This window comes from Anolis sagrei, chromosome 12 (genome assembly GCF_037176765.1).
Source record: "Anolis sagrei isolate rAnoSag1 chromosome 12, rAnoSag1.mat, whole genome shotgun sequence".
Lineage (NCBI taxonomy): Eukaryota > Metazoa > Chordata > Lepidosauria > Squamata > Dactyloidae > Anolis > Anolis sagrei.
The window spans coordinates 3425067-3439165 of NC_090032.1; the positions used below are offsets into that span (position 1 = coordinate 3425067).

Sequence of the window (14099 nt, forward strand, 5' to 3'; positions counted from 1 at the left end):
ACTCAAATAATAACACCAATTCTTCCATTTCTCCCAATATTTTGAACCTTTAACATATTGAACCATATGATAACCCAATTCCCGTTGTTCTTCTAGCTATTCGACAAAATTGGAAGAAAAATCCCCCGGAATAGTTTTCAGGGCTCCTGTTTGTAGAATCTCTCCGGGTATGTTAACGAAGGAAAGGTTGGCATAAATCGCCTGCAGCCATCATTAGGATGGAGCCCAAGAAGGGAGTTTCCTTCCAGAGGCAAGGAAGACAGACGTGATGCATATCGGTTGTGAAATATCAGTGTCATCTGCATTTACACACACTATCTGTGGGAGGGATTGGAGGACTGTATAAAAGGCTTTTGCCATTCCCGGAGCCACAGAATTCCTTCATCACAACCAATTGGGTAAGTCTCTTTCGACTGGCTTGAGGAAACATCTCGTGGTTTGTCAGGGATCATAGTGGGCAAAGTCATGGCTAGTAGTTGTGGTTAAGTCATGGCTCATAGTAGTTGTCATGGCTCATAGTAGTTGTGGTTAAGTATCTCTGAATAAATCAATTTCCATTGATCTATCAAAAGAGAATCAATGGTTTTTTGAATTGATTATTGATTGGCTGGATTATTCCACTTCCAGAAGGATATTTGGTGAGAAGAACCAGTAGATGTTGGGGACTTCCATCTCTACATAACCTTCAATCCGCTTGGGGATGCAACGTGAGCTCTCCATGGTGCTGAATCTATTTGGGGAATGTTTTGCATCATGGAGAGCTTTTGGGTTAACATCCATCTCCAATTCATCACCTCATTGACGTCAAGGTGGTCTCCTCCTTTCGTTGTGAGTATTGATTGGCTGGATTATTCCACTTCCAGAAGGAGATGGGTGAGAAGAACCAGTAGAGGTTGGGGACTTCCATCTCTACATAGCCTTCAATCCGCTTGGGGATGCAACGTGAGCTCTCCATGGTGCTGAATCTATTTGGGGAATGTTTTGTACCATGGAGAGCTTTTGGACTAACATCCATCTCTAATTCATCACCTCATTGACCTCAAGGTGGTCTCCTCCTTTCATTGTGAGGAGTAGGCTTGGGCGGTTTCGTTCGTTAATTTCGTAATTCATTATTAATTTGTATTTAAATTAGCTTACGATCCAATATTGAGCCATGCAGGAATAGTGTGAGGAGTAAATTAGATTCGAAACATTTTTTTCAATTTATTTCGTAATTATTTCGTAATTATTTCGTACTTATTTTCGCATTTCTGGTGCAAGTTTTATAGTTGTTGTTTGTTTTATCACACCAACAGTCAACAACAGAGGGAGAGGGAAGCTTCAGAAGTTCCCCCTGTCCCATTTGGAAGTTTTTTTAGCATATTGCGCAGTCGCGTCTGCCATTGACGAATCGATTCGTAATTTTACGAAATTTCATATATTTCGAAATTTTTAAAAGGAAAATTTCGGAATTATTAAAAGAAACGAAACGCAAGGGCCCCCTAAAAACAAAACGAGTTTAGAACCAAATTTTTCCGTGGTTACCCAAGCCTAGTAGATATGGGAACGGGAACGGGGCGGGGCGGTATAGGGAAGAGGGGGGGGGGTTAAAATCAGGATCTAGGGTTAAGGGAAGAAAAGGTAAAATAGGAAGGGGGGGTGAGTCGGCTTCCCAATCTTCTCGACGTTATAGTCTTCATCTTCTATTTACTTCTACCCTTGTTCTTCTTGCGGCTCATCTTCCTGATAGTTTTACTCTCAAATCACTTCGTCAGAATAAATCTGATTTTCTTTTCTCCTATTTATTAACTATTAAGATTCCGACATGGCGTTGGTACGTCCATGTTCTCTATAATTCTTCATAAAGTCTTTGAATAGTTCCAATCTGTTCTTCTTATGGGTGTTCCGGTATAATCTCTCAAGTAGTAAGTTAATTTGTCCATATCTTTCACGTCCCAAATCTTATCTAACCATTCCTCTACCCAGCCTCAATAATAATAGTAGTAGTAGTAGTAGTAGTAGTAGTAGTAATATTTTATTTGTCGTGTCAGATCAACCAGTCAATTATATTACATTTCTAACAGAACAAAGCAAACAAACAGATAAAATACAGCATTTGTGAGTTTGGTAGTTGGTTAAATGTCCTTTGACCAGTAGCTGGCCACTTGAAGTGCCTCTGGTGTTGCTGCAAGGAAGTCCTCCATTGTGCATGTGGCAGGGCTCAGGGTGCATTGCAGCAGGTGGTCAGTGGTTTGCCCTTCTCCACACTCGCATGTCAAGGATTCCACTTTGTAGCCCCATTTCTGAAGGTTGGCTCTGCATTTCGTGGTGCCAGAGCGCAGTCTGTGCAGCGCCTTCCAAGTCGCCCAGTCTTCTGTGTGCCCAGGGGGGAGTCTCTCATTTGGTATCAGCCATTGGTTGAGGTTCTGGGTTTGAGCCTGCCACTTTTGGACTCTCGCTTGCTGAGGTGTTCTAGAGAGTGTCTCTGTAAATCTTAGAAAACTATTTCTAGATTTAAGTCATTGACATGCTGGCTGATACCCAAACAGAGGATGAGCTGGAGATGTCTCTGCCTTGGTCCTTTCATTATTGGCTGCTACTTGAGAGAAGCCTCCTCGCAGGATCGCAAGACATCCCCTGGGCAACGTCTTCGTAGACGGCTGATTCTCTCGCCACAGAAGTGACCAGCATGCAAGCAAGCAAGCAAAACAACCAACGGACCTTTTCAGGACCAACCATGACAATAATAATAATAATAATAATAATAATAATAATAATAATAATAATTTCCACTTCCTGGCCCAGAAGTTTAGGCAGGAAGGAAGGCAGGCAGATCACTGTTAGTGGAGGTCCTCCTCCCCGCTGTGCCCTCTGCATCCTCCATGCCCAGTGCAGGCCAGCATGAGGGAGGACCCCAAAGGCGATCTTCAGGAGTGGCGTGACATAGGCCAGACACTCCATTGGGCCCCAGCTGGGCCCAGGAAGGATGGAAGAAGCATGAGGAAGGAGGCGGGAAGCAGCGGTGGGCACACTCGCTAGTGGAGCACAGCCCCTGGATGCGAGCTCCCAGGGCCTCTTCCCACACGCAATTCCCAATGCTGGTAGAGAGAGGCGCCCCAGCATTGGCAAGCGTGTGGGGGAAAGAGGGCTGAGAGAGCATGCTCAGGGGCCGGTGAAGCACTCAGAGGAGAGAGAGAGGAAATTCACCCCTCTGTTTTAAAACGCTTGCCAGAGGCAGTAGCGAGGAGAGAGGAGAGAAAGAGGAAATTCATCCGCTTGAGCCAAGGCCAGGGACCAGAAGTGGGGAAACGCTGAATCATTTCCGATGCACTTTGTTGTTGTTCATTCGTTCAGTCATCTCCAACTCTTTGTGACCTCATGGACCAGCCCACGCCAGAGCTCCCTGTCGGCCGTCACCACCCCCAGCTCCTTCAAGGTCAGTCCAGTCCCTTCAAGGATGCCATCCCTCCATCTTGCCCTTGGTCGGCCCCTCTTCCTTTTACCTTCCACTTTCCCCAGCATCATTTCCTTCTCCGGGCTTTGCTGTCTCCTCATGATGTGGCCAAAGGACTTCAACTTTGTCTCTAGTCTCCTTCCCTCCAGTGAGCAGTCGGGCTTTATTTCCTGGAGGATGGACTGGTTGGATCTTCTCGCAGTCCAAGGCACTCTCAGAACTTTCCTCCAACACCACAGCTCAAAAGCATCTCTCTTCCTTCGCTCAGCCTTCCCTAAGGTCCAGCTTTCACCTCCGTAGGTGACTACAGGGAAGACCATGGCTTTGACCAGGCAATGGATCTTGGTTGCCAGTCTGATGTCTCTACTCTTCACTATTTTATCGAGACTGGACATTGCTCTTCTCCCAAGAAGGAAGCGTCTTCGGAAAAGAAATGGCGGAAAAAGCTTCAGAAGGGCAAAGGGACTTCCGGTTTCCTTAAAAACTTCGAAATCGCTTCAAAAAGCAAATCTTTCCGAATTTATTCCGAATTACGAAGATTCCAACTGAACCTAACCATGTCTATTGTAGAACAGTGGTTCTCATCCTTTGGGTGCCCAGATGTTTTGGCCTTTAACTCCCAGATATTTTGGGTGGGATTTCTGGGAGTTGTAGACCAAAACACCTGGGGACCCACATATTGAGAACCACTGCTGTAGAACGAATGTGATTTGATACCACTTAAAGTGCCATGGCTCAAACGCTATGGAATCATGGGACTTGGAGTTTGGTGAAGCACCATCACTCTTGAGCAGTGTAGGCTTTGTCAAATTACAACTTCCAGGATCTCATCCCTTTGGTTAGACCACACCTGGAATATTGTGTCCAATTCTGGGCACCACAATTCAAGAGAGATATTGACAAGCTGGAATGTGTCCAGAGGAGGGCGACTCAAATGATAAAGGGTCTGGTGAACAAGCCCTATGAGGAGCGGCTTAGGGAACTAGGCATGTTTAGCCTGAAGAAGAGAAGGATGAGAGGAGATAGGATAGCCATGTATAAATATGTGAGAGGAAGCCACAGGGAGGAGGAGGGAGCAAGCTTGTTTTCTGCTTCCTTGGAGACTAGGACGCAATGGAACAATGGCTTCAAACTACAAGGGAGGAGATTCCACCTGAACATGAGGAAGAACTTCCTGACTGTGAGAGCCATTCAGCAGTGGAACTCTCTGCCCCAGAGTGTGGTGGAGGCTCCTTCTTTGGAAGCTTTGAAACAGAGGCTGGATGGCCATCTGTCAGGGGTGATTTGAATGCAATGTTCCTGCTTCTTGGCAGAATGGGGTTGGACTGGATGGCCCAGGAGGTCTCTTCCAACTCTTTGATTCTATGATTCCATGAGCCATGGCAGCTGAAGTGATACCAAACTGTATTATTTCTATAGTGCAGATGCACACACAAAATATTCTCAGATATTTAAATGCTTCACTCCTCTCAACGCTTATTCATTCATTTGTCTTTCCACTGATATATACTGGGGTTGCAACTCATATTTTTTTTTCATCTGATGTGTTCCTGAACTTACAAGCTATTCAACAGGAAGGCACTCTCCATTATGGAATTTTTTTTTCGCAATGCAAACAAATGGAGAATTTCTGATCTGCATATTTCCATATTCAAACTATGCTTCAAAGCTTCTGTTAGGAAAAATAGATTGAGCTCGGTTTCTTATAAAAAAATGCAAACAAATATTGTATTTGTTGATCAATTGGTTTTAAATATTTGTCGATTGTTCCCCTTCCAATTACTAAAACGCCGGGCATATAAAACAGCCAATTAAAAAACTGCCAATAAGTCATTTTTAAACTCCCACAAGGGAGTGGAAGATTTCATCTGCTTAATTTTTCTCATATGCATATTTCAAAGTCAAAGCATTCCTTCAAAGCGTCCATGGGAAAAAATGGTATGTGTTTATTGATTGGCTGGTGGATTCAAAATATGCGTTAATCACTTCCTTTTCAATTGCACATGGCATATAAAACATTATTTGGATTTTAATAAGTTGGATAAATCAATTTTCAATGTGGAGATGTGGTTCCCAACCTGTGGTCCATAGACCACCAGTGGTCCGCAATAACGAAAATATTGTCCGCAGCCTCACCATTACTATACAGTCGCCTCGAAACCACATGGCAACGAAAGTGACTGGTCTTGTGAAAGTCTCTTATGGTGCCAAGGCAATGGGGATGTCAGGAAGGGAGAGGTTGACTACCCACAAAAGATTACTACTACCATTGGATAGACCACATCAGCTCTGGGTTATTAAATATGGTTTTCTGTGGACAAGTAGATGGTGTATCAGAAACTAGAGCCGATGTGGTCTATCCAATGCAATTTTCTAAATCAGCACCCCAAATAACCAAACCAAATCTAAAGTTGACCAAAACCTGACTCGTAACTCTTTTGGTACTAATGTTGGTCAAAGTGGACCCTATTCAATTCAAGTTCCTCCTAAAAAATTCCAGCAATGGGGCTTGCCTGATATCCTTAGGGAGAGAGTTCCAGAGTTGAGGGGCCACCACCGAGAAAGCCCTATCCCTCGTCCCCACCAATCGTGCTTGCGATGCAGGTGGGATCGTAAGTAGGGACTCTCCAGATGAACGAAGAGATCGTGTGGGTTCGTATGCGAGATGTGGTCACGCAAGTAGGCGTGTCCCAAACCATTTAAGCACCTGCACCTTGAGTTGGGACTGGAAAATGAAAGGCAGCCAGTGGAGCTCCTTAAACAGGAGGGTTGACCTCACGGGTTAACAACCTGGCCACCGCCCGTTGGACCAATTGACATTTCCGGGCCGTTTTCAAGGGCAGCCCCACGTAGAGTGCATTACAGTAATCCAATCTGGAGGTGACTGAGGCATGGACCACCCTGGCCAGATCCTCCTTCACGAGGTACGGTCATAATTGGTGCAATGTGGAGATGTGGTTCCCAACCTGTGGTCCATAGACCACCAGTGGTCCACAATAACGAAAATATGGTCCGCGGCCTCACCATTACTATACAGTCGCCTCGAAACCACATCGCAATGAAAGTGACTGGTCTTGTGAAAGTCTCTTATGGTGCCAAGGCAACGGGGATGTCAGGAGGGGAGAGGTTGACTACCCACAAAAGAGTACTACTACCATTGGATAGACCACATCAGCTCTAGATTATTAAATATGGTTTTCTGTGGACAAGTAGATGGTGTATCAGAAACTAGAGCTGATGTGGTCTATCCAATGCAATTTCCTAAATCAGCACCCCAAATAACCAAACCAAATCTAAAGTTGACCAAAACCTGACTCGTAACTCTTTTGGTACTAATGTTGGTCAAAGTGGACCCTGTTCAATTCAAGTTCCTCCTAAAAAATTCCAGCAATGGGGCTTGCCTGATGTCCTTAGGGAGAGAGTTCCAGAGTCGAGGGGCCACCACCGGGAAAGCCCTATCCCTCATCCCCACCAATCGCGCTTGCGATGCAGGTGGGATCGTAAGTAGGGACTCTCCAGATGAACGAAGAGATCGTGTGGGTTGGTATGCAGAGATGCGGTCACGCAAGTAGGCGGGTCCCAAACCATTTAGGGCAGTGGTTCTCAACCTTGCTAATGCTGTGACCCCTTAATGCCATTCCATATGTTGCGGTGACCCCCCAACCATAATATTGTTTTTGTTGCTACTTGATACCTGTCATTTCGGTACGGTTATAAACTGTAATGTAAATATTCGATATGCAGGATATATTTTCATTCACTGGACTAAATTGAACACAAATACCCAATATGCCCAAATGTGAATGCTAGTGGGGTTGGGGGGGGGGGGGGAGGATTGATTTTGTAATTTGGGAGTTGTAGTTGCTGGGATTTATAGTTCACCTATAATCAAAAAGCATTCTGAACTCAGCAATGGATTTAAACTGAACTTGGCACAAAGAACTCCCATGACCAACAGAAAACACTGGAAGGGTTTTGTGGGCATTGACCTTGAGTTTGGGAGTTGTAGTTCACCTATATCCAGAGAGCACTGTGGACTCAAACAATGGTGGATCTGGACCAAACTTGGCACAAATACTCAGTATGCCCAAATGTGAACACTGGTAGAGTCTGGGTAAAATAGACCTTGACATTTGGGAGTTGTAGTTGCTGGGATTGATAGTTCACCTATAATCATAAAGCATTCTGAACTCGAACAATAGAATTGGGTCAAACTTCCCACACAGAATCCCAATGACCACCAGAAAATACTATGTTTTCTGATGGTCTTTGGTGACCCCTTTGACACCCACTCGCGACCCCTCCAGGGGTCCCGACCCCCAGGTTGAGAAACACTGATTTAGGGCTTTGTAGGTAAGCACCTGCACCTTGAATTGGGACCGGAAAATGAAAGGCAGCCAGTGGAGCTCCTTAAACAGGAGGGTTGACCTCTGTCTGTAAGGAGCACCGGTTAACAACCTGGCCACCGCCCGTTGGACCAATTGAAATTTCCGGGCCGTTTTCAAGGGCAGCCCCACATAGAGTGCATTACAGTAATCCAATCTGGAGGTGACTAAGGCATGGACCACCCTGGCCAGATCCGCCTTCACGAGGTACAGTCGCAGTTGGCGCAATGTGGAGATGTGGTTCCCAACCTGTGGTCCATAAACCACCAGTGGTCCACAATAACGAAAATATGGTCCGTGGCCTCACCATTACTATACAGTCACCTCGAAACCACATCGCAACGAAAGTGACTGGTCTTGTGAAATTCTCTTATGATGCCAAGGCAATGGGGATGTCAGGAGGGAAGAGGTTGACTACCCACAAAAGATTACTACTACCATTGGATAGACCACATCAGCTGTAGATTATTAAATATGGTTATTTGTGGACAAGCAGATGGCTTATCAGAAACTAGAGCTGATGTGGTCTATCCAATGCAAATTTCTAAATCAGCACCCCAAATAACCAAACCAAATCTAAAGTTGACCAAAAACTGATTCATAACTCTTTTGGTACTAATGTTGGTCAAAGTAGACCCTGGTCAAGTGGTCCTGGTCAAAGTGGTCCTGGTCAAAGTGGTCCTGGTCAAAGTGGTCCCCGGTCAAAAAAAGGTTGGGAACCACTGGGTTAGAAGAATGCAAGTTCTTTGGCTGTGTGTACATTTCTTATCATGTTGATCAACTCTGTATTAAATCCCTTTTTCCTAGCTCTTTGGAACATAATTTTAGAAGAGAAGGAAAATGGCTTCCCACAACGAGTTCCAGAGCAAGCAAAAACATAGCTTGCCACCTGCATTGTGCAAGAAAGCTCCAGAGCCAACACCATGCCCACCTCAAGTGGATGCACCTCCTCCAGAGGTCCACCAGTGCAAGCAGAGCATCTCATTTCCTCCAGCAATGTGGCCTCAGAAAACTCCAAGTCCTCAGCCCAAGCCACCCTGCAAAGAGTCTCCAGTAGTGGCTGACCCAAGCCCATGCTGTCCACAATCAGAACCAGGCAAGCATCCATCAATAGTGACCGTTCCAACTCCATGTCCAGATCCAGTATCAGCTCCTGAAAAGAAGTCTCCATGCAAGGAACCACCAACAGAGATTGTCCCAATTCCATGCTGCCCAAAAGCTACTCCATCTCCTCAGGAGAAGCAGCCATGCAAGGAAGCACCAGCACACGTGCCAACTCCATGTCCTCAACAGAATCCACCATCCAAGGAGTCTCCATGCTGTCCACAACCAGAGCCAGTCCCTAGCCCTCAACAGAAGCAGCCATGCAAGGAGACACCAGTAGAGGTTGTGCCAACTCCATGTCCTCAACAGAAAGCACCAACCAAGGAGTCTCCATGCTGCCCACCACCGGAGCCAGCTCCTTGTGCTCAGGAGAAGCAACCATGCAAGGAGACACCAGCAGAGGTTGTGCCAGTTCCATGCCCTCAAGAGAAACAACCATCCAAGGAGTCTCCATGTTGTCCAACCCCAGAGCCAGCTCCTTGTGCTCAAGAAAAGCAACCATGTAAGGTGCCACCAGTACACAATGTGCCAACTCCATGTCCTCAACAGAAATCACCTTCCAAGGAATCTCCATGCTGTCCACAGCCCGAGCCAATTCCTTCTGCTCAGGAGAAGCAGCCGTGCAAGGAATCACCAGCACACATTGCGCCAACTCCATGTCCTCAACAGAAACCACCATCCAAGGAGTCACCATGTTGTCCAACCTCAGAGCCAGCTCCATGCGCTCAGGAGAAGCAGCCATGTAAGGTGCCACCAGTACACAATGAGCCAACTCCATGTCCTCAACAGAAATCACCTCCCAAGGAGTCTCCATGCTGCCCAACACCAGAGCCAGTTCCTTGTGCTCAGGAGAAGCAACCATGCAAGGAGACACCAGCAGAGGCTGTGCCAACTCCATGTCCTCAACAGCAACCACCATCCAAGGAATCTCCATGCTGTCCACAAGAGCCAGTTCCTCAGCAGAAGAAGCCATGCAAAGAGACACCAATAGTGACCATTCCAACTCCATGTCCAGATCCAGTACCTGAAAAGAAGCCTCCATGCAAAGAACCACCCAAAGAGATTGCCCCAACACCATGCTGCCCAAAAGAGAAGCCACATTGTAAGGAACCACCAGCACACATTGCGCCAACTCCATGTTCTCAAGAGAAACAGCCACCCAAGGAGTCTCCATGTTGTCCAACCCCAGAGCCTGCTCCTTGTGCTCAGGAGAAGCAGCCATGTAAGGTGCCACCAGCACACATTGCGCCAACTCCATGTTCTCAAGAGAAACGGCCACCTAAGGAGTCTCCATGTTGTCCAACCCCAGAGCCTGCTCCTTGTGCTCAGGAGAAGCAGCCATGTAAGGTGCCACCAGCACACATTGCGCCAACTCCATGTCCTCAACAGAAGCCACCATCCAAGGAGTCTCCATGCTGTTCACAACCAGAGTCAGTTCCTGGCCCTGGCAAGCCCCCATGCAAGCAACCTCCCAAAACCACCATTCCAACTCCATGTCCCTGCAAGGAGCCAACTCCAGCCCCATCTGCCCCCAAATGCCCACCTCCTATTGAAGATCAGCAGAAGAAGCAGCCAATCTATTGGCCACACCACACCAAGTAAGCAAGCAAAGGGAAATGGATCGGAGAAGACAACTGATGTCTTCTCTCCACCTCCTCGCCTCTTCCAGTGTTATATACCTCATCCGTGTGTTCCTTCAATGCCATATTAAAAGAAATGAGAATTCTGTTAAAATTGTATTAATTGATATCTACATTCTAATTAGAAAAAGATATAATGTCTTCTTATGTTTTTTCTGTATTTAAACTGCATGTACTCTGAATGAAAGGCACTATGTCCTATTACTTCGAGGGTTGAATGAAAAATAATGCCTCCACCTCCTCAACAGATGGCAGTACTGGTATGCAGCAGGTACTGGCTTGTTCTGTAGACTCTCCTCTACAGTTCCATTTTGGTGGGAAGCCTTAGCATTGAACAGTTGTGTTGTTAAAGTGCAAAGTATGGAACTCTGCACAGATGGTCGGTCAATGCGACTTAAGCAATGTATGTGGCAGTTACTGGCTTGTTCAGGAGACTCTCCTCTACAGTTACATTTTGGTGGGAAGCCTTAGCATTGTACGGTTGTTTTGTTAAAGTGCAAAGTATGGAGCCCTGCGCAGACGATCGGTCAATGCAACTTAAGCAACATGCAGTCATTGAATTCTTGATAGTAGAAGGTGTCACCCCAAAGGAAATCCATCAGAGAATTCAAGGTGTTTATGGTGATTGTGTTGATGTGAGTACTATGCATCGTTGGGCGAGAAAATTTAAAGATGTTGAGGTGGGAACATCTGACTTGCGTGACCAATAAAGACTTGGATGTCCTGTGACAGCAACCACCGGGTTTCACAAGCAAAAGGTGGACAGATTGATTCAGGATGATCATTGTATCACTCAGAGAGAAACTTCAAGCATAATCAGCATTTCACAAGAATGTGTGGTTTGCTTGGCTATCGGAAGATCTGTGCACGATGTGTACCCAGGATGAGAGAACTGTGAGGTGCTGGTTGTGGAAACAGAGTGTCAACTTCTTCCGCGAGGGCTTCAGAAAACTTGTTCATCGTTGGCAGAAATGTATCCAATTGTCTGGTGATTATGTGTGAGTAACATTGTTGCTTTCCTTGGCTATTGGAAGATCTGTGCACGATGGGTACCCAGGAGGAGAGAACTGTGAGACGCTGGTTGCGGAAATAGAATGTCAACTTCTTCCGTGACAGCTTCAGAAAACTTGTTCATCGTTGGCAGAAATGTATCCAATTGTCTGGTGATTATGTGTGAGTAACATTGTTGCTTTCCTTGGCTATCGGAAGATCTGTGCACGATGGGTACCCAGGATGAGAGAACTGTGAGATGCTGGTTGTAGAAATAGAATGTCAACTTCTTCCGTGATGGCTTCAGAAAACTTGTTCATTGTTGGCAGAAATGTATCCAATTGTCTGGTGATTATGTGGGAAAGTGAACAGTGGTAGTTAAAGATCACATTCTAAGGCAGTGGTTCTCAACCTTCTTAATGCCGCGACCCCTTAATACAGTTCCTCATGTTGTGGTGACCCCCAACCATAACCCTAGCATTATGAATCGCCATGTAAATAATGATCTGCAGGATGTATTTTCATTCACTGGAGCAAATTTGGCACAAATACCCGGTATGCCCTAATTTGAATACTGGTGGGGTTGGCGGGGGGGGGGGGGATTGATTTTGTCATTTGGGAGTTGTAGTTGCTGGGATTTATAGTTAACATGTAAACAAAAAGCATCCTGAACCCCACCAACAATGGAATGGAACCAAAGTTGGCACAGAGAACTCCCATGATCAACAGAAAATACTGGAAGGGTTTGGTGGGCATTGACCTTGGGTTTGGGAGTTGTAGTTCGCCTACATCCAGAAAGCACTGTGGGCTCAAACAATGATGGATCTGGACCAAAGTTGGCATGGATATTCAATATATCCAAATGTGAACACTGATGGGGCTTGAGGAAAATAGACGTTGACATTTGGGAGTTGTCAGTACTGGGATTTATAGTTCACCTACAATCAAGGAGCGTTCTGAACCCCACCAATGATAGAATTGGGCCAAACTTCCCACACAGAACCCCCATGACCAACAGAAAATACTGTGTTTTCTGGTGGTCTTTGGCGACCCCTCTGACACCCCTTCGCGACCCCCTCAGGGGTCCCGACCCCCAGGTTGAGAAACACTGTTCTAAGGATTATTTCTGCGTTTGATTTATCAAAATGTTCCCATCCAGACCCAAGTAACAAAGGTGGAGGCATTACTTTTCATTCAACCCTCGTATTTTTCTACTGTACCATTAACCATCAAAGGGATGAAAGTCAGTTATTGGACTCAGTCAGTGGTTTCTTGGTAATTGGGTCTAAGGTTGCCTCCTTTTTTACTGTGAATATAATTAAGGTAATTATGGGAAAGAAGCTGATATTAATGGGTGTACTTCCACATGATGGCTGCACTGGAGATCATGGTGTACTTCACAATGGAAAACAATACATCGCACCACAATGACCTTGCTGTACTTCTAGTTCACCTTTCTGTGGATGCTCCTTGGATGCAGCTGATAATTCCTGTTATTCTGAAATCTATACACATAATAAAAGTGAAAATATGTATGTGTGTGTGTGTTTCTGTGGCTGGGGTATCCACTTACACATACAAGCTTCTACCTCCACAAACAGCTCTAGTTCCCACTAGAATCATAGAATCAAAGAGTTGGAAGAGACCTTCTGGGCCATCCAGTCCAACCCCATTCTGCCAAGAAGGAGGAGTTCCACTGCTGAACGGCTCTCACAGTCAGGAAGTTTTTCCTCAAGTTCAGATGGAATCTCCTCTCTTGTAGTTTGAAGCCATTGTTCCATTGCGTCCTAGTCTCCAGGGAAGCAGAAAACAAGCTTGCTCCCTCCTTCCTGTGGCTTTGTAGTAAATCTAACCTTTGCCGACTAGGCCGAAGCCTTAGAATCTGTAAGCTGACATCTTGGGACAGGCAAGGAGGCAGGGGGAGGAGTCAGCCAACTCCCGATTGGTTACAACATAAGGGGAGGAGTTGGTTGTGAGAAGGGAAAAGGCTGTCACTTTTGACAAGTGAGGGAGAAGGGTTTTTAACAGCACAGAGGGTAGGAGGATTTTAAGAAGAGGGAGCTGAGTGGGATTTAGACAGGGAAGGAAAGCTTTTGAAGTGAGCCTTGTGGTTAGAGCAAAGGAAGGGCAAAGGTTCCTAGATCACTGTACATAGGAGGGTCAGTGAGGAAAGCCTGTTTGCTCTGTGAGGCAGTCAGGGGACTGATCTCAGGGACACACTGTGTCAGAGAAGTGAACAGTGTGAAGCAAGGGATACACAGGAAACAAAAGCTATATTCTTAGAAAAGACCACCTGTCTAACCAGCTAAGCCTCAGTAACCACATTACGCTTGTGTGTACCACTCATATTAAGAGTTGACATATTCATCAAGTTTAATGAACCTGTTTCTACTTCACTTTCAACTGGTGTCTGCCTCAGTCTATCGAGCCCATTGTAACTAAGCTAGCCTAGAAACCTCCATTCAGTCCAGTCAGCGAGTAATGCATCCATTATAGAAGAACCAGAAGCCTGAGCACCTAGTACCTGAAACACATTCACACCTTTGT

At 45.8% G+C, this 14099-nt stretch overlaps 1 protein-coding gene across 1 annotated transcript; it reads left to right on the forward strand.

Annotated features, from left to right (window-relative positions):
• The first annotated feature begins 369 nt into the window (after window positions 1–369).
• Window positions 370–12140, forward strand: LOC132764215 (uncharacterized). Its single transcript, XM_060758109.2, has 2 exons — window positions 370–398; window positions 8626–12140. Exon 2 carries the CDS (start codon window positions 8659–8661, stop codon window positions 10522–10524), a length of 1866 nt encoding a protein of 621 aa, XP_060614092.2. The 5' UTR covers window positions 370–398; window positions 8626–8658; the 3' UTR covers window positions 10525–12140.
• The last annotated feature ends 1959 nt before the right edge of the window (window positions 12141–14099 follow it).

Bases quoted from the DNA above. Each gene is read 5' to 3' on its own strand.
- LOC132764215 (XM_060758109.2), top strand. From the start codon at position 8,659: ATGGCTTCCCACAACGAGTTCCAGAGCAAGCAAAAACATAGCTTGCCA.